Genomic DNA, 20,977 nt, shown 5'->3' with positions numbered 1-20,977 from the left:
TTAGTCAAAGTTTTTTATTTTTTTTATTTTTATTTTTATTTTTTAGGGACAAATTGTTTTTTTTTTTAAAGAAAAAAAAATGAAAAAACAAATATATAAAGTCTACTTGTTTATTGACTCGGTATATTTACTCTACTTGTTTATTGAATCGAAACGTGAGATTTTTTATTAATCAAATACATTTAAAAATTAATAGAGAGATGTTGAAGTTGTCAAATATATATATATATATATATAGTCGGCTATTATTCAGATAATCCACATGCAGTTCAAGAAAAAAGATAATGATTTTTAAAAAACCGTCATCTTCTCTTTTTAGTTGCATATGAACGATTCGGATGGTAAAATCATCCTATGTATATATATATATATATATATAGAACATTGTATGACAATTTAGTAACAAAAACACCATAAGTAACAATTGACATGATTTTTTTTTTTTAAGGAAATTGCATGATATATGTGTTATATATAAATGCTACAAAAAATTATATCTACTTGTTTTATCATATACTTACCAGTTGTAGTTACTTATTGATAATTAAATATATATATATATATATATAAAAGTTTTATGATAGAACGTTTTGAAAAAATAATTGTATTTATATAATAGTATTGATGATGATTTTTTCAAAAATCATCATTTTTTTAAAATATTCTTCATAATAAAAAGATACAAATATCTATACCATTAACAACTTTCTATATATACGGATATGTTAATTTTTAATACTAACGTCTTTATACTTGCTTTCACCAAATTTTTTTAAGAAAATGTCTTTATAATTATATTAATATACTACTCATTCATTGGTGGGATTTCACAATATCAAAAGGACACAACCATAATAATAAATGATTAATTTAACCAAAAAAAAAAAAGAAGATAAAAGAAAAAAGAAGTGTCCAATATCAATTGGGTGTATTCCGTACATTATTATACTACATTAATATCCTGACTACCTGAGAGACTACATCATTATCAGTACAGTAAAAAAGAGAAAAAAAAGATCATTTCACTTGGAATATATGTATATGTTCCAGGATACTAAAAATGCTGCTCTGGTGGCGGCGGCGGCAGTGATGGCGGTGGTGGCGGCGGAGGACTTCTAGGAGAGCAACCAAAGGCACCACAATCAACAGGATGAGCATAGAAAGAGGCACATTCTTGCTGTGACCTCTGAAATGGTCTATAAGGAATACAATTCTTTCTGTCATCTTTTTCCGGCAACTTCAGGCACGCCGGAGATTCACGACAGAAGTAGTTGAAAGAGTAAGTAAAATTCTCCAACCTTGGCAAAGAACATATGCCATCAGGAATCTCCCCTGAGAACATGTTGTGAGCTATGTTCAGCTGCTCCAAGCTTTTCATGCCTGCCAAAGATTCAGGCAAAGAACCCCCAAGTTTATTAAAGCTCACATCTAACACAGTCACTTTGTCAAGCAATCCTATTTCACATGGCAAACACCCTGTGATCCCACTGTTGCTGATGATAATCTCGTTCAGTGTTTTCTTCATATTTCCCAAACTCGAAGGCAAACAACCTCCGAGATCATTATTAGCCAATACAATCACTGAAACAGGTGAATTCCCTATGTTTTTGGGCAATGAAGATTGGAACTTGTTGTTGTTGATGAACAGAGCATCGAGTTTCAGATCGAACAGAGCAGAGGGAATGTCACCATAGAAGCTGTTGAATCTGATATCCAAGTATCTAAGCGAAGGGATTGAAAGGAAAACGCAAGGAAACTGGCCTGAAAACTTGTTGTTGCTGATATCGAGCTCGTGAAGAAGATGGAGATTGGAAAAACCATATGGGATTGAACCACAGAAGCGGTTTGAGTTTATATGGAACAGAGCTAAGTCTGTCAAAAGGCCGAGCTCTTCGGGCAATGAACCAGCTATGTTGGCGTGATTTAGGTCTATGCCGGCGACTGTGAGGGTGTGAGGGTCATGTGGGGCTGGTGCACAGTAAACTCCGGTGTAGTGACAGACATCAGGTCCACACCAGTTGGAGGTGAAGTTATTTGGGTCTGAGGTTATATGTTGTTTCCATGCTTGGAGAGCTGTGTAGGCCTTTTGAAGTCTAGGATTTGTGATATTGGGTGGAGGATAAGAAGCTTGGTATGAAGGTTTAGAGAGGAATATGACAGAGAAGATGACAAAAAGGGCTAGAGTGAGAGTTGGGTTTTTCATTTTGGATACAAGAAAATGTTCTTGATTTGTTGATGATTAAGAAAAGAGGGTGATTGTGATTTATATGTAATTTGGGTGGTTTGGTAATCCTTTAAAAGAAAATTAGGTGGTTTTATAAAATTGAGTAATTTAAAGGATTAGCCAATTGACTAAAATCTCACTTTCAATGTTTTATAAGATACAAATGTGTTTGGAAAATGAAGGAATTTTTGTAACTAATGGAGTACAGAGGGGTGATTAAGATATTAATTTGACTTTGATATACCAAATAGGAACCAAGAATTCTCTTGCCTTTTTTTTTTTTTTTTTTTTTTTTTTTCCTTCTGTTATATAAAACCAGGATGCTTCTTTCTTCACGAGGGAAAAAGCAATGGCTTGGTAAAAGATGAGAAGTAAGAAAGCTTGTACGTCGCAGAAAGTTGGAAGGAAATTGATAAGCTGATGTTAACCAAAAACGCGGTTTTACCATTTTTTTTTATTATTTTTAAACTAATATATAAATAAATATAATAAGAAATTCAAATGTACGTAGAATTGATCAACTAACTAAATTGCTTTAAGTAATTTGCTTCTTGCATAGTTGGAATATTAAACAGAGTAAAAGGCTTGGCTTTTGGTACAACACTGATCTGTTCTGTCATCCAGAGTCTCTTAAATTTGTTTTCCACCAGTAAATTGTCGGTGGTTATTCAATAATGGACTTGTGAAATGGATTTCAAGGTTAAGCTTTCATTCATACAGGTGTTGCAATGTCAAATTTCAGTAGAGAATCTGTTTTCAATTAAGGTGGGTTGTAGATAATACTTGTGCAATATTTAGATTATAATTATGGTAGTTGGAAGTTGAAGATGGGATGAGAATATGTCATGGGTATATTAATAATGTCGGATAATTTTTTGAAAGTCACAACTCAAAGGTCTGCATTGAAAAAGTAAAATGGCAGAGAAAATGTCAAGATACATTTGTATTGTAATTTGTTTGATTGCATGTAAGTCATGCTTTTTATTAGGGCCACAAAACCTTTTATCCTATTCTTTTCCTGTCTTTTCTTTTTGTTATTTTTCAAAAAAAGAAGTACGAAAATGAAAGAATTGGGAGCAGATGGGAAGAGTGAGTTGCTTTGATTTGAAGCAAGTTTTGTCACCAATGGTCAACCACTTCATTGTTGCAGCTTTTCTGGACCCAAAAACGCCAATCCAGATTTCACCAAGGCAAGTTTGAATCCAAAACAAAACCTCTTATATAGGTTGGAGTGAGATCTCCTTCTTTTTTAAGTTTCATAATCTGAAGTTGGTATTTTCTTCAACCTTTGTAAATATATATATTTCATTAATTGTGGTGCTAAAACCCAATAAACTGCAGGTTAATCAAACCATGAGATCATAATTAGTTAAAATCACAAGATGAAGAACACATGCAAATGGGTTTATAGAGCTAAAAGACTTGGTTTAAAAGTCAATTCAAGCATACTTTGTATAAATTATTTTTCTAAAGGATTTTGTTCCCCTGGTGACGCAGGAATTTGATTAATTTAAACCCCACTTGACAGTGTGTACTTGTTAAGGCTGGAGATAAAGATTAGTCAAAAACCATCAAGCTTGGTTAGAGAAATGTATGTTTTAGACAATATATATAAATTATATATATAATTTGCACAGAATATATGATTGAGATTGTTGAGACTTTGGGAAATTGATTATATATAAATAAAATTTAAACGATAAACCAATGATGAGAAGGTATAAAAAAGTTACATATGAAGGTTATAGAATTTTAATTACAACTATTTGAAAACAGAGAGGCGATATATATATATATTAATGGTATTGAAAACAAAGTTGAAAGGGTTCTAGAATGCTTGTAACAGAAGTCAATATACCAAACACATTATATTCTAATTAACTAACACAATACTGGGTCAGCTATTTTCAACAGTAAATGCTGCAAAACCAGTAAAGCAGCTGGCCATTTGGTGAAAGAACACGTACGTAAATTAAAAATAATGGATTACTAGAACTTATTTGATGATGATGTGCTAAAAAAGAAATCATTTTCGAGTTTTAAAAACACAAGATTACAATTTTAGGAGACGATAATTTTCGTTTTTAAAACCAGAAAGCAATTTTTTAGTATATGACTAAAACGTGTTTGGATGGGAAGATTCTGAAGCCTCAGCAGCATCACAAAAGACTAATAAGAAATTATAAATATTGATTTTGATTAATTGGATGGGATTTATACTATGCAAAACGTGTTGGGTTTAGTACTTTTTAGTTTTTATTAGTCTTTTGTTTGGTTTTGACATTGTTAGGCGCAAGTAAAAGTTACTATTGGTTGTCTTGTTATGTCAAAAAGAGTTGTTGTTGGTTAAAAAAGCTTCTACGCAAGCTATCAAATTCTCCACGAAATCCTTCATTGCAGAAAAAGAAAGGAGAAAAATAAATCTTCTGCAAAAAGCTAGTAATATTTAATGTTTATATAATGAAGATTGGCCTATAGTCCATACGTGTTGGTTTTTTGTTAGGGCTTAAGAAGATGCAATCGTTTCCATGCTATAACCATGATTGCTAAATTTCCTTGTTCTAAATCTGTATAAACTAAATCTTAAAGTAGTTTAAGTAGTTGCAAAATTATCCATTTGAGTTTTTTTTTTTTTTTTAATGAAACACAGATGGGATATCTGTCTCCCTAACAAAGCCAGGAATTTGGCGAAAGTGATAATGTATTTTGAGCTATCTTGATCGTAGAAGAAATAAATAAAATAAATAAATAAAGAAGAAGAAGAAAAGCCATACCCTTTGGTCTGCATCATTTATACATTTGTTTAATATTCACCTAACAAAAAAAGGAAAAAAAGTTCTTGATAGCCTTGTCATTCTTGAAGTTTAATCATCTATGTTGGTTTATAAAAAAATTTTAACTAAAATTTTACTTCTTGAAACACCTTTGTACATATCATAGCACTTCATCAAGCTTATGTCCATGAATTTAGAGGCACAAACAATATTTATAGTTTTACTTTTTGTTTAAAGAAAAAAAATTTTAATATAAAGATGGTTCATGTGCATAACCATACAATTAGTAAAGTAAAAAACGATAAAAACTAACACTTTAGTTAAAGACACAACATTTATCAAACCCAATTGCCCATCAAATAATGCATGCTATTACCTTCCCTGGAGTTTTTTTTTTTTTTTTTTTTTGGTTAATTCATTACCTGTTGGAGTTGCTTTTTAGTTTTTAAGTTGACTTCAAAGACATTCAATGCTCTGTACTTTCGTTCTTTCTATTATTATTATTATTATTATTATTATTATTATTATTATTTTAAAGTAAATCTTTCTCTATAAAACATTCTCACTTATAGGTTTTAGCCTAAGAGCTAGCATTTTTTAGCACTATGAAAAATGCCCCCCCCCCCTCCAAAAAAAAAAAAAAGAAAAAAAAGAAATGTTCAACAAAAACATTCTCACTTTGGCAATGCTAAGTCTTTGTCCTTTTTTCTCTTCTACTTTGGGAAATAAGACATTCTCACTTTTATTTTAGTTTTTAGCCTAAGAGGTAGTATTTTCTAGCATTTAGAAAAATTCTAAAAACAACATTCCACAAAATCTATTCTCAATTAACAATCTCAAATGACTGTTTTTTCAAATAATAATCCAAATTTAAAATTTCCAATTCTTATATGAAAAAATAAATAAAATAATAACAATTTCAAGCCAAAATTTTATATAGAACAAGAAAAATAGAAGGAAAAGAAAACAAAAAAAATCAAAGGACAAAAAAGTAAATGTACATCTCCTTAAGATGCAAACAGGGTTGATGAAACCAAGGGCCAAGATTCATGGACAGCCGAGGAACAGCATAAGAAATAAGAATCTGAAACGCACTGCAGACTTGCTCAGTCTAGTAGGAACTGGGAGGAGCGAGCAAATTCCTGCTGGATGCTCTTCTTCCCTTTTCTCGAAATTTCTAAAGCCACCTGAATCTCTGCTTCATAAACCCTAACCCCCATTCATTCTGTTTGGTTGAAGAATTGGAAGGACCATAAATGGCGGAAGCTGAGGCGGGATCAGGTACAACCGGCTCATCGGAAACATCTTTGAAAGACAAGGGCAATGAGTTTTTCAAAGCAGGGAACTATCTCAAAGCCGCCGCAGTCTACACCCAGGCCATCAAGCAAGACCCTAACAATCCCACTCTTTATAGGTGAACTTAACCATTCGAAATTTCTCACTTTCTTTTTCATTTGATTAAAAAATGTGATGAATAATAACCAGTTCAGTTGATTTTAGCATATGGGTATTTCAGTTTTTGGTTAAAGTTGAAAACTTTTGCATAGCTTGGGAACTAGATAGTAAAGTAATGATTCTGGGAAGCTCTGTTTCTTATATAGCATGTGGGTTTGTTGCCATGATCTATTGTGACATAATTTATAAAATACTTTCTACATTATTTATTATTTAGGTTGTTGGTTTGGATGTTGTAAAATGAAATTTTCTTTCTTATAATACATACATACATATATATATATATACATACATATGTATATATATATATATATATATGATTGGTTTGTGAATGTAGGTTTAGAGTTTAGATGCTTTCAATAATTGAAACTTCTCCTTTTGGTTCACTTGTGAATTGGCTTCCTCTTGTGGGTGATTCATGCATTTTCTTACTATCTGATGTTCCATTGTTGGCCAGCAACCGTGCTGCAGCATTTCTGCAATTAGTTAAGCTCAACAAAGCACTTGCTGATGCTGAGACAACAATTACATTGAACCCCCAGTGGGAAAAGGTTTCTGTCTCACAATCTTTTAATTCTTTGTGTGTTTGATTTAATACTGTGTTACTCATAAGAAACTGCATTTTGTTTACTTGTATATCAACCATAGTGGAATTCATTATCTCAATTTTGTCCTTAAAATGCCTTTTTGATGCAACTCTAGGGATATTTCCGAAAAGGATGCATATTAGAGGCCATGGAACGATATGATGATGTAAGCCTATACTTTCTTCTCCCCATTGTCTCCGAGATCTTTTCATAAAGAGGAAATAGTTTTGGTCTTTTGCTGCTAATATTTGTAGTGTTCATATATTGTAGGCATTAGCTGCCTTCCAAACAGCTTTGCAGTACAATCCACAAAGTACAGAAGTATCAAGAAAGATAAAACGGATCTCCCAGCTGGTGAAAGATAAGAAGCGAGCTCAGGAAGTGGAGAATATGAGATCCAATGTTGACATGGCAAAGCATTTGGATAAACTGAAAACTGAAATGGTGATTTGACTTTGTTAAAGAAATTATCTATAACCTTTATATATAACTTCACATGTTTTTTTTTTTTTTGGGGGGGGGGGGAGGGAAATGTGAAAGAATTTATACATCTCATTGTCATTTAATATTTAAATATTATACATATTAAATAAACTTTTCTGCTTTCTTTTCTTTACCCGGTGGTCTGTTTGCCGTATTTCCTTTCATTACATAACTCACATATAGAAACTTGCTTAATTCCCTGAAATGTGTATTGCAGGTAAGATTTACTCCTTAGATTCGCAGCTGCTTTTAGTGGACCACCTGTGGTAGGATTATTGCAAGCACTCCTAATAAGAAGGATTATATCACTCTTTCTCTTTGCAGTCTGAAAAGTGTGGATCTGAAGAATGTTGGAAAGATATGTTTGCTTTCCTTGTTGAGACCATGGAAGCAGCTGTAAAGTCATGGCATGAAACTTCTAAGGTTGATGCTAGAGTATACTTTCTTCTCGATCAGGAAAAGACGCAGACTGATAAGTATGCTCCAATTGTGAATATTGATAAGGTAGTAACCTTCTGTCATAAAGTTTTCCAAAGTATCTTTCAGCTTCTTTATTTAAATAAATTTGGATGCAATAGGTGTTATGAGCCCATTTTTGCTGTTAAGAATGGATAGCACTATCAAATTAATCACTTAATAGGCATGTATATGTTCATGCGTAATTTCTTTAAGCACTCATTCTTAATTTCAGCGATTCTTATCCAAAGGAAAAAAAAAAAAAAAAAAAAATCTTCTTATTTTTCTTTTTTGATAAATTTCCATTTTTCCAGGCTTTTGAATCACCCCATACGCACAGCAGTTGTTTTTCATATCTGAGGCAGTATGCGGAGGATTCTTTTTCCAGAGCAGCTTGCTTGATAGCCCCCAAAAGTATCATATCTTATCCGCAGGTAAATTAGCTTCTTCTTATCTTGATAATGTGCATAAATCATCTTGATAAGATGTCAACTACATGTGTGTATCTGTTGCCTTCTTCAGTTACTCATTGTTATAGAACATCATTGGTTTAATAAAATTCCTAGCATTTCCCTGATGGTATAGGCTTCTCAGAGCTGCCAATCAAATGGGTGGGCTAGGTTAGCTAGTTAGGTTCACCTTGGCTAGAAAAGTAGCCCATTTGTGGTGGTTGGATTAAGACATCAAACATAAGTTCATTTCAGAACAACCAACTTACTAAACCATTGTTATTATAGATATTGGAATATCATTTAAGTTTTTTACATGTGGGGCATTGGGTGTGACATTAGCTGTTTCTTGTTAAAAGAGAGAGTGTCATAAGCTCTTTTGAATCCTATCTTTACGGGGTCCAAATCTCAGCAAGATCCATTCTGGATTAATGGCTTATTCAATCATGAATGGACCATGAAGTTAACAAAAAGTGTGTTTATTGAATACTCTTGTAGGTTTGGAAAGGACAAGGATCTAGAAAGTGGAGGCATGGGCAACATGATGGTTTTTTTGTTCAATTTGAGACACCCTTTCTACGGAAGCTGTGGTTTATTGCCAGCTCCAATGAATTCGGGCAAACTTTATGCAGGTTTCTCTCTCTCTCTCTCTCTCTCTCTCTCTCTCACACACACACACACATACACACACACTCTCTCTCTCTCACACACACACACACACACACACGCACACGCACACGCACACGCACATGCACATGCATGTGCGCGTGCACACACACACACACACATGCAGGCAAGCTATCTATTAATAAAGTTCCTTTAACAAAATAGATACAAGTTCATTCACCTGGTGATGCCTCAAATTGGTTTAGCAAATAGAATGTGTTACTGCATTCTCTCTGCTACTATATTAATCTCAGTGTTTTTTATTTTATTTTATTTTTTGGAAGTGGATATTGATCTCAATGTAGAAGCACCTTTTAAAACAGGGAGAAAAAAGAAACAGTTAACACAAATGCTAAATTTAGTAATTAGTACCTCCATGAAGTTGCCAAATATTCAAACAAAATTTTTGTAATTTGATTTTGGATTAGCAACTTCTATTTATTTATTTTAACTTGTTTTTTTTTATTCTTTCCCCTTGGGTCATGTTTCAGAAGCATCACAACAGAATTTTCCTTTAGAATAAAAAAATTCGCTATCTTTTTCAGGGATCCAGAGGTTTTGGATATCAGTGTTCATGAAGTGCTTCCTCGTCTGTTCAAAAAGAAGTCCATGTCATAGTTGCCCTAACTTAGTGTGCATTTTATTATAGAGAAACTTCAAGAGGGTATTTATTCAAAGAGGAAATACAACTTCTGGTACTAGTATTTTTCCTTGATTCGGTTTGCAAGTTCTTATTAGAGTTGGTAACTTGCAGGAAGCTGCTTTTCACAGTTGTTTCATGCATGTACTCAATTTTGAATGGTTTGTTTTTTTCTCAAGCAAATGAATGGGTTTTTTTTGGGGTGAATGTAATTTTCCAGTGTTCTTAATTGTATTATTAAGTTTTGAATTAAGTTGGGCCATTCCCAAGTTTGACTTCATGTTTGCTTCTTATTCCTGCTGAAAATCTTGCAATGATTAGAATCCGTGACTAGATGCTATGGATAGGATATAGAAAGTAGCCGAGGATGGATATTACCTTTTGGTTGCGTGGTAGAGCGAATCTGTTTATTTGACTGGATAGACCAAGGAAATAACCCTACTTAATGGCTGGTAACTGATTTAATGGATTAGTATAGGAAAATCCTTAAGAGAGCTGTAATGGCATTTTAATGCACGGTACAATTGCTAATGCCAGCTAATGGAGAATCTCACTGTCAATGCATAAACCAAAATACGGTTGATTAACCATAAGACATTTCATTCATAAAGTTATAGATACAACATGACGTGGGAAGGCTAAACGTCTAAGCTATATAGCTCCCCCATCAAAACCACTTGCCTTGAAATTTCCATGTACATTACATTTTCATAATTTCCTTTTATGTATATGATAGATATAGGCTATAAACTCTTCAGAACCCTGAGCTCTCCCATTATAAAAAGAAGAATGAAAAGGAAAATCCTGGTCTTCTCCATTCATGGATCAATTACCTTAGATATGAGGCATCCCTTTTGGATTAAAGTCATTGCCTCCATATATATAGATGTCCCACATCCATTAGGCGTCAAAAAAATTCCCTCCTTGGTGGATTATGGATCATACATTGTCATCTTGTCTGTTTTGTTCCATTTCACCTGCATTTGATTTGCAGGTATGCATCACGAAGTTACATGCTGCCACTGCCTCTCCTACTGTAAGGTATATCCATTCTTGACCGATTGCCTCGATGAACTTTGACTTCTCGAGCTTTTTGATCACCTCACTTCTTGGGTTTGCCAACGCGAGCTGATTTCCAAACAACAAAGACACACTAATTAGCATATAAAGCTAAACTTTGTATTAATTATCAAAACAAATTATAAACAAGAAATAATGGGAAATTAACCATCTCCATGTATATATATCTTACCTTCATACCCTTTATATCAACATTTTTCTTCATCTCCTCAAGCATACTGATCCCACTTGTATCAATGCTACCAACCGCTGAAATTCAAATGCGAATTTAGTGAGGCGGAATTTTACATGATGCAGATTTTCACTTTATTCATATATATTTGAATTAAAATATACTTACAGCTGATGTCAAGTATAACATAGTGTAAGCTAGTTTGTCCACAAGATTTTAACCTGTCTTCCTCATCATAGATCCACCTCGAGATCCTGAAAATAAGAATATATTTCAACCCACATTAGTATCCTAGTCATACAAACACTATAACAGAGCTCTTGGAACAGAAGCAGAGCTGTAATGTACCTTTCCCTCAAGTAGTTTGCATTGGCAAAGTAGATGGGCGAATCGATGTGAAGAATAAGAACTCCAGGAACATTGTTAGCATCTGGGTATTGATCAATGCTTCTGTAAATCATGGAGTTGTTAATTCTGCCTAAAACAATGGTTCTCGGCCGCGCTATGAACAGAAGCACTCTTAGCACGGAAATGGTGACCTGTGCACAATGAACAACATTAGATTATTGATTTAGTTTTAAGCAAACAGAATAAAGGAAGGAAAAGAGTTTTGGCTGATTATGATCATCGACTTACCGCGATAACTAGGCCAACTTCGACACTGGCAAAGACAACACCAGCATAAGCTCCGATGCAAACAAGGAAATCCAATTTGTCAATCTTCCAGAGGTGGATGGCAGCTTCATAGTCTATGAGACCTAGCATGGCAACTATGATAATGGAGGAAAGAACCACAAGTGGTGTGTAATGGAACAAAGGCGTTAGAAATAGCAGTGTGAACATCACTGCGGTTGCCATCACTATGTTAGAGACTGCGGTTTTGCAGCCTGCATTGAAATTCACTGCGGTTCTTGAAAATGGTCCTGTATATACAAAAAAAAAAAAAAAAAAAAAAAAAAACTCAATCAATATCTATAGGTTCAGAAATTTATATATATATATATATATATATATATCGATCTACGACTTCAGAAACTTGTATATTCTCAATTACCAGCAGTCAAGTAGCAAGAAGTACAAGAGCCTGCAATGTTCATCATTCCAAAAGCAATCATTTCTTTGTTTCCATCAATATGGTAATTCTTCAATGTGGCAAAACTTCTTCCAACTGCTACTCCTTCCTGCATATATTAAGTAATTTGATTAAATTTGATAATTAGAAATTCATTTTGTGAGGTCCTCATGTATAAAATGCAATGATGGATATTAAATTTGATATAGATATGGGGTCTTTTATATACCAATGTTTTTTATTTTTACCAATTATTTGACAGATCACTCAATTACTAAATATGGTATATAAAATATGAAAAGTTTTAATTAGTTGTGGATATTAGATGATTTTTAATCTTCCAACTTTCATATATTATTGGATTATAGTCGAGATAATTTGTCAAAATTATATACGTGAAACATTCCTTATATATATTTGATAATAACTTATGCAAACCTTTATACATCATTAGATTAGGATATTTCAATTGGCTCAATAATTTGTCAAATTACTGATCAAAAACATATATTTAAGGATAATATATTTATTTGAGGAATGGACTTACAGCAAGGCCTATAACACCAGTGATAATGCCGGTTTTAACGGCGGTTGTTAGATATGGTGACCCAAATGCTAGCTCGGTTATTGATGATGGATTTAATCCCTTTTTCAGATGTCCAATCTGCATGAACAAGCAGAGCATAGTGAATTAATTATATATATATATATATGTATGTATGTAACAGCTAATAGATTTAAGGTTCTCTTACCACTTGAACGCCATGTTGTTCAGCGTGGGTGAGGAAGACTAGAAGGCTACCCAGGATCACAGATGTTAGAGGTGCCATTGCGTTTATCCAAAAGAAAGCTTTCTTTTTCTTGCTCTGCTTGTCGTTAACATTACAAAATCAATAAAACCTTACAAAACCAATAAACTTTCTAATAATTTTATAAAAATTGATACTACTACTACTACTACTACTACTACTAATAATAATAATAATAACAATCAATAATAATAATAATAATAATAGTTCTTGATTATTAAAATTTGATCAAGGCATTTTTTTTTCTTTTTTTTTTTTGGGTTATTTTGTTTTAACCTCCTCAACTTTTGAACTAAGACATCCTTATCATCATCATCATCATTATTATTGTTGTTGTTGAGGTAGGAAAACGACATTAGACATAGTAACAAAACGACAGAAATCATCAATCATAGATTAAAGTTTTACATATAGTATAAATCTTATTAATTTTCAAAAATAATATTGCACTATATTCTACTTCAAATTTTGACACGGAGAAATTAAAAGAAAGAGAGTAAAGAAAAATCTTTCTTACAAGGTATTTGGTAAGCATGAGAAAGAAGACAAAACAGCAACCTAAAACACCGCTTTCCCATCTCCACTGCATTAACATTAATAATAAACACCACCACCATTATTATTTACCTCCATCAACCAAATATATATATAAGAAGAAAACTGAAAGAAATAAAATTACCTATAAAAAAAAAAGAAAAAAAAAAAAGAGGGAGAAATAATTACAAACCTCGTGTGATTGAGAAACGACAGAGTGTATGACAGACATAAGATCAGTCTCATGAGTGAAATGGACTAAACCAAGTATCCCTTTGAGCTGTTGAAGACAGACCACTGTGGCTGCTCCACTCATGAAACCCACTATTGTTGCATGTGACAAGAAGTCTACCACAAACCCAAGTCTGCAATTTCATTACAAATCATTAAATTTCATTCATTTAAGACCAACGATTAATTATCCATATACATGTTCAAATCCACACACATGCATGTATGTAATAGTTTTCTGGAGACTTTATATAATATAGTTAAAATATCATGAAAATACATAAAAGCTATATATGCTCAACTAATTAACAAAGGAAAATAAAGCAAATGAATGGAGATGTACCTTAACAAGCCGAGAGAAGCTTGAAAAAGACCAGCGAAGAAAGTAGCAGTGAGAGCCAACTGAACATAGAGCTTTGTATTTTCAAAAGGATTAACCTCTTTCGCTAGCATTGAAGATATCAGAAGCGACCCTACTGCCACTGTTCCCACTGCCAAGTCCCTTGAGCTTCCCAACATCGCATACACCAATGGCGGCACAAAGCTTGAATCTGTTATTGTAAGTTCATTAATTACTTTTCTCTCCAACATATATACATATATAAACTATACTATATCAGATTTTTTTTATGATGTAACTATCCGCATATCTATATATATATATATATATATCAGATTTTACCCAAAATATATATATATATCAGCGAGTTAAAAACTTGCTGACGTTCGTATCATAAATATATATATGGATATGTATATAAGCCAAGGACTTACAAAGCCCAAGAATTGGGGGTAAGTTGGCTAAGTTTGCGTAGCTTATTCCTTGAGGAACAGCTAGACTGGCAATGGTAATTCCAGCAATGACGTCGGCTTTGAGGAACTCCAAAGTGTAACGAGGAGCCCATTCAAGGATGGGAACGAAGTACTGAAGACCCAGTACGATTTTTCTAGAAACAGACTGGTTCTTGAATTGACGGAAAGGGTCATCAGGAAAGAAAGTCTCTTTCAGAGAAGAGCCCAGTGCCTTAAAGAATGGCTTTGTTGGAGGAATCGCAACAGGGTGCGGGCATTCATAGTCTGCGTTGCCCATCCTATAACTAATTAGTAAGTTTTCTTTCTCTCTCTCTCTCTCTCTATATATATATATATATTGGTTGCTAGCTCTCTCTCTCTCTCTATATATATATATATGTAAAGAGGTGAGAGAGTGAAGATTTTGAAGAGTGTGTTATATATATATATATTTGAAGATTATTTATGGCGGTTTTGCTTGGTAGTGAAGGAAATGAGGATAGCACTTAGCAGAGAGAGTTTGGAAGTATTTATAGTATTGAAAGGGGCTGGGGTGGGTGCCGAAGAAAGAAGGTATTAGCTGTGAAATGAGGTTTGCAAGGGAGGGCTGAATTTATAAGGACATGGATATTGGATGGTGAGGTAATAAAAAGTGGTAGGAAAAATAAATGCGTGTCTGTTAGTGCTTACTGGGACCCACACGTGGACTGTCGTCAACCCCTTGACCTCATGACCACCCCGCAATTTTCTACTACTTGTACTACTGGCACACCCCTTTGTTAGTTTTACTTGGAGATCCCCCCCGACTAGATTTTAATTAAGCTTTTTCAGAGATTATCTCTTATTCATATTCATCAAGAAGAAGAGGGGTATATTTTTGGACTAATAGAATATATGTGTATAGCTTGCTGGCCCACTACCAGCGTGGAATCAATCAAGCAAGTACATTTGGATCGTTCTGATTGCCTGGAAGCTGAATACAACAAGCGCCACATGTGGTGGGTTTTCCTGTCTCATTTTTATTGTACCCTTTCTCTGTGGACAAATCTCACCTCATCTTTTGTCACTTTTTCTTGTTTTCATCTACCTTCACTATTATATAATACCGCATTATTTAAAGATATTAACTCGAAAAGAATTCAAATTAGGAAAAATCTTAAAACATAGTAAAAATAAAACATTTAAAATAAGTGAGATTCTATTACTAATTGAAATATAGAAATGGAAAGAGAGAAAATTGGAAAATAAAATAAAAAAGAACCAAACAAATTAAGAGTAATTGTTTTTTTTTTAAATGATGTGAAATTCTATTGTCTAGAATGATAAAAACATTAAAAAAAATAATAATAAGACATAAAATATTCCTTCTTAATTTTTGGGATGGCCTTTTATAAGAAAAGTTTAGGGATACACAAAAAAGATGCCCAAAATTTAATTTGTACAAAACCCCTTTGATTAATAAAATATATAAGTCTAATAAGTGGCTGTTATTATGATCATGTGGAATCAACTTTAGGGTATAGGGTGTCAAGTGGGATATAACTGGCTAGTTGTAAGTAGATTAGGTGTTTAATTATTTTTCAGATTCTGTTTAGGATTTTCTGCCAAACAACACCCACCAAATAGATTTTATGTTTAATAAAGTTCAAAGAATGTTTGAGATCTTTGGAAATTAGCTTTCTAGATCGTTACCCACCCATTAATATATCTTTCAGATGCAGTGCTACCGTGGAGGGAACAAAAAATAATTAATAAAAAGGGTGTTTTATTAATTAAAGTATGATTCCAATATTGGCAGGGAAAATGTATATATATATATATATATATATGTATTACTATAGTTCATTGGGAAACACTATACATGCTTATCATCAGCTAATCATCTGGAAGTTCAACTCTTTTAATTTTCTTTTAATGGAATCCAGAGGATTAACTTAGTGTAGCCACGGAAAATTGTAGAAAAAGAGTCCAAGTTGTAATTTAATATTTACATTATAATATGGCACTGAAAAAGGCAATCATTAGGTAGTTAATATTCTTGAACTCGGTTATCAAAATATCATATATATTGAAGTGTGATTACTTAGAAAACACCGAAGCATATGTCCATAAATAGGTTGGTGGGTCCCTAAACAATGCATCTTAATTTGATAATACTTTTATGCAAAAAATAAAACTAAAATAAAATTGATAATACTTAATTAAGACTAGGCGACCTTTGACTTTTATAGGTAGGTTGAACTAAAAAGTTCACACAAAAATCTAAAATTTATCCATATAAGAAACTATTCTTTTGAAAACTAGTCCCCACCTCATAATTATTTTAGTGCATAATCTCCCAATTTATAATTTTTTTTTTGACTTTTTTTTATAAAACTCCCAATTTATATATATATTTATATATTTTTGGTAAACATAGGTTGCTATTAAGCACAAAAAGCCTACCAAGGAGGATTACAGCGAAGAATCATCAAGGTTCAGACCTATAGGCTGACCAAAGATCGTGATAGTTGGCAACATGATCCTGTGCTAATATTCTATGAGTTACACCTTATTAAATGAATTAAAATTAAAAACCTAATTACAAATATGATCACCTAGATAGTTGTCTCACATAATCCTATTTTAATTATAGATTGGGACATAATTTAAAACTTTTGAAAAATATCTTTATAATTGGCCTTTTTTTTTCACGATACTTTATAATTAGCCTTATTAATTACTGTTATTTGGCATAAGGATCCAATCTTCTTCTTATTATTATTGTTATTATTTTATCATTGGGGTTTGAAACCAAAACTTTACATATAAAAGGATCTAATATCTTATTTTAGTTGCTCAAAATAGACTTAATAAATTAATTACAAGGATCCAATCATTTTTCATGTTTTAATATATATAATTGATCCTTTTTTTTGGTTAGAATATAATATAATCCATTTGTTATATTATATTTAAATTACCGAAGTCATCTCTAATTAAATATTGTATCAAATTTTATATTTAAGTTTTTGGAATGATTTTAATCTTGGATATTTTCAGAACTTAGTGCTGGTGACACCTTTTTCAACAAAGTTCGACTGATTGAGATATATATTCTTGAGATGTGTCCAAATCTATGTTTTCTGCTTATCCCTAAAACAGAAAAAGTCGAGTGCGGTACTTTTTGCCATCCTCCTCCTACCCCTAGAAAGTGAGAGAGTGAGGGTTAGATGCAAAAGGTACCATTTCTTAAGTTTTTATAAGAAACTTGTCAATCAGACCAATTTTTTATTTTTTATTTTAAAAAAAGAAAAACCTATTACTTAAATGGCTGCTTGTAAATGTATAGCTACTTTATTTATTTATTTATTTCCAAGCTTGCTCTTTCCAAAAGTTAAATATTTCTCACTTCTTTTATACATATGAAAATTATTTGTACATTTTATAGATTATATGTTTAAATTGTAATTTTTGACAGATATTGAAAATATGTATGGGTCTATTTTGATAATTTAATTCATGAAATGATATTAATGAAAATGAATCAATTTTTATCTCCAAAAGAAAAAAATAAAAAATGAGTTTAATATTAATGGGATTAATAACCAATAAACCACACATTCATCTACGGCCATCTAAACACTCATTACTCCATTCTATATATAAATATATAAGGGATCGCAGAAAACTATAATGAATGAATTCAGTAAGTTTTTGGGTTGTTTTTGGAGATTTCAAAAAGTAATTGGTAAGCTGTAACTTACTAGATCCTCTACGACAACATATTATACTCGTATACTTTTATACATACAAGTAAAAGTTGGATAGAATGAGGCATATAGACACACATCTATATACATATATACATATAGTCATAATAAAGCACGTGTATGACAGTATATGGAGAATTGTTGTCGCATAGAAGATTCCAAGGGAAGGCCAATTTAGATAATGGTTAAACGTGAAGAATGTGGGTTTTTGTGTGTTTCATGTGAATATGATATGATAGCTAGTTTGAAAGATAAAGATTTATAATATATATATATATATATATTTTTTTTTTTTTAAGGAAAGGTGGGCTGGACCAGTAAGAAAATAATGGTAGAATTTATCTGACTTGAGTGAAAAAGAAAGAAAAAAGGAAAAATTGGTGATGTTTTTTTCTATCTTTTGTGGCCGTCCATAATCATAATTAAGAAGAAAGAATGAACGATGGATAGTGATAGACAGCCAACCTTCACCCCCCCTCCATCATGATCTCATCCCCACACACCTGCCCTACAGTCTCCATCTTTATGGTATGATTTGCAGTGCTCATGTCCTTATTTCTATACATATTCAGGTAAATTTAATGTGTATGGCAGGGTATTATTTATATATTTTATACATTTACATGCATTAAATTAGTATATTTTTCAATTATCTTATCAGAAGTCCATGACTCATCTTCTTGCTTCTTTTTTTCATTTTCTTTTTTCAATTTTTTAGCTAAGGAAAATTGGAATTCATGATCATTATATATGAAATGTTACTAGAAGGTCTCCTTGCAGAGACAAGAATTTAATGATTTTTTTGTTTTTGTTTTATGAGCATGAAAAAATTGAATATTTGCATTTCCACATTACAAGAATTATATGATAATCAAGCAGTTTTCATTGAATAGCGGGTAGCACTAAGTCATAAGTCACAATGAGAATTGGTTTTTCTAGAATCTGCATTAAGTATTGTTTTTCTAGAATTATATCATATGGAAGTGTGTGTTTTGCTTATCATGTTGATATAAACAAAAAGTAATTCATCAATTATACCATTATCATTAATTTATCAGGGGGAAAAAAAAAGACAAGAAGTTAATGATTTTTTTTTTTTTAATGAGCATGAAAAGAAATTGAATATTCGCATTTCTACATTATAAGAATTATATGATGATTAGTTTTCATTTTAATTGAATGGCAAGGTGTGGATGTTCTATTTTACAATGAGAATTGCTTTTTCTAGAATCTGCATTATCGCTTTCCACAACTAGCTAGTTAGGAGTACTCATTCATTCATTCCTCCATAACATTGATTTTAATTTTGCATAATCAGAATAATTATATGGACCTGACTTGTTTGTTTGTTTTCTTACAGCATAATCATTGGATTTATTTGAAATTCAGAATCTCATATATGAAGGACTGTGTTTCGCTAGATCATCTTGATATAAACAAAAATTAATTCATCGATTATAGCATCATTCATGTATCAGGGAAAACAGACAAACAACCCCAAAAAAAAAAAGAAAAAAAAAAAAGGCAAAATGATTATCATCAATATGTACATAAAAAAGGCTCCTAGTACATATCCAATGGCTGTTTGGGCGATTAAGGAATAATAGGGTCAATTTGATGCTGGCTGTCTAACGGGTAAATAGTATTGCTATAGTAACACTCACAAAACAAGTATACTAAAACTTGTTTTTTCTTGAAAAAAATAAAATAAAATAAAAATTACAGGGTCTTTTTAAATTCTTCTTTTAAAAAAATCTTACTAAAAAGTTTCTTGTAAAATGCTGATGACACAAGTAATGAGATCATTAACCCTGATTCGATTTCATGATGACTTTATCTAATTCCAAAAGCTGCGAAAAACAAGTTTTAAATTTAATATTTAAATTTCATAATGACTTTATGCAATTCCAAAAGCCGCAAAGAACAGTTTTTAAATTTAATATTCAAAAGAAAAAAAGAAAAATTAAGTGGCTTGCGACATTATTGGGAACATGTTCATCACATGGTTTGAAAAAGAACACACAAAAAGTAGAGGAAAAAGAGAATGTACATAGTATTTAACATAAAAGCTTTATAATTTTTTCCGACTACTTTTACAAACAAATATGATAATTATTTCTAATATCAATTACAACATATACACGTATCCTATTTAATATTTATCACTAGTGGATGATAATTAATTAGTGGTGATAACAACTATACTGATAAGACAATTTATATGATTATTATATGTTAATTATTACTTCGAAATTATTCTTTTTTTATTTTTCTTCAATGTAGACTCCATTAGCAATTCGAAGCCACGTTGTTTTATTTTCATCATCACTGCCAACATTTTTTAGTCCAAATTGAAACACAAAGAGGTTAAGAACCTCCCCAGAAGAAACCTATTGCATATGATCCATACTTTCACTCTCTCCTATCATTGCCACTACAGCCAATTCCACCACTACTACAGCTACTTTCTTTTCAATGGGATATAACTAGGAAACTCTTTTACGCTACCATTTCTTTCCAAGTCATATTTTTGTAGCTGCTTTAAGGACAATGACTAGCTTCACAAGTTTGTGTGGTTCCTGGAAAACCATAATACATATATATATATATATATATATATATATGTATCGAGAGAGAGGCTTTTCATGTGATTTGATCTGATTTGATGAATATACATATATATATATATATATATATATATATATATATAAAGTGTATAAGGATTATGTATATATTCATGTATGCCGTCAAGTTTGAACGGAGATCTTAAAAAACGTTGAGAAAAATGGTAAAGGGAATAT

The 20,977-nt window shown here is 31.9% G+C and overlaps 3 protein-coding genes across 3 annotated transcripts; 1 reads left to right on the top strand and 2 right to left on the bottom strand.

Moving 5' to 3' along the window:
* Positions 1-893: 893 nt before the first annotated feature.
* Positions 894-2,438, bottom strand: LOC107423110 (leucine-rich repeat extensin-like protein 6). The gene has a single exon (XM_016032628.4). The coding sequence runs from the start codon at positions 2,201-2,203 to the stop codon at positions 1,055-1,057; it is 1,149 nt and encodes a 382-aa protein (XP_015888114.3). The 5' UTR covers positions 2,204-2,438; the 3' UTR covers positions 894-1,054.
* A 3,650-nt stretch (positions 2,439-6,088) lies between these two features.
* On the top strand, positions 6,089-10,014 carry LOC107423138 (uncharacterized). The gene is made up of 8 exons (XM_016032659.4): positions 6,089-6,412; positions 6,911-7,004; positions 7,156-7,206; positions 7,311-7,484; positions 7,848-8,027; positions 8,294-8,413; positions 8,927-9,060; positions 9,640-10,014. The coding sequence occupies exons 1-8, from the start codon at positions 6,255-6,257 to the stop codon at positions 9,710-9,712; spliced, it is 984 nt and encodes a 327-aa protein (XP_015888145.2). The 5' UTR covers positions 6,089-6,254; the 3' UTR covers positions 9,713-10,014.
* A 280-nt stretch (positions 10,015-10,294) lies between these two features.
* On the bottom strand, positions 10,295-15,010 carry LOC107423072 (sulfate transporter 3.1). Its single transcript, XM_048478041.2, has 12 exons — positions 14,407-15,010; positions 13,976-14,183; positions 13,595-13,766; positions 13,385-13,450; positions 12,811-12,924; positions 12,606-12,722; positions 12,041-12,167; positions 11,623-11,909; positions 11,335-11,525; positions 11,155-11,240; positions 10,987-11,063; positions 10,295-10,862 (listed from the first exon to the last, which is right to left on the bottom strand). The coding sequence occupies exons 1-12, from the start codon at positions 14,720-14,722 to the stop codon at positions 10,674-10,676; spliced, it is 1,950 nt and encodes a 649-aa protein (XP_048333998.2). The 5' UTR covers positions 14,723-15,010; the 3' UTR covers positions 10,295-10,673.
* Between the last annotated feature and the right edge of the window lie 5,967 nt (positions 15,011-20,977).

This window comes from Ziziphus jujuba, chromosome 3 (genome assembly GCF_031755915.1).
Source record: "Ziziphus jujuba cultivar Dongzao chromosome 3, ASM3175591v1".
NCBI classification, from domain to species: Eukaryota; Viridiplantae; Streptophyta; class Magnoliopsida; order Rosales; family Rhamnaceae; genus Ziziphus; species Ziziphus jujuba.
This window is presented reverse-complemented; position numbering and strand designations above follow the sequence as displayed.

What these genes read in the sequence shown, in the direction of transcription:
- LOC107423110 (XM_016032628.4), bottom strand. Translation starts at nt 2,203, where the DNA reads ATGAAAAACCCAACTCTCACTCTAGCCCTTTTTGTCATCTTCTCTGTC.
- LOC107423072 (XM_048478041.2), bottom strand. Translation starts at nt 14,722, where the DNA reads ATGGGCAACGCAGACTATGAATGCCCGCACCCTGTTGCGATTCCTCCA. An exon ending in TCGTTTCTCAATCACACGAG is followed by an intron (nt 13,451 to 13,594) that starts GTTTGTAATTAT and finishes ATGTTAATGCAG; the next exon opens with TGGAGATGGGAAAGCGGTGT. An exon ending in TTCTTGCTACTTGACTGCTG is followed by an intron (nt 11,910 to 12,040) that starts GTAATTGAGAAT and finishes TTGTATATACAG; the next exon opens with GACCATTTTCAAGAACCGCA.
- LOC107423138 (XM_016032659.4), top strand. Translation starts at nt 6,255, where the DNA reads ATGGCGGAAGCTGAGGCGGGATCAGGTACAACCGGCTCATCGGAAACA. An exon ending in AACAATCCCACTCTTTATAG is followed by an intron (nt 6,413 to 6,910) that starts GTGAACTTAACC and finishes ATTGTTGGCCAG; the next exon opens with CAACCGTGCTGCAGCATTTC. An exon ending in CAATTGTGAATATTGATAAG is followed by an intron (nt 8,028 to 8,293) that starts GTAGTAACCTTC and finishes CCATTTTTCCAG; the next exon opens with GCTTTTGAATCACCCCATAC.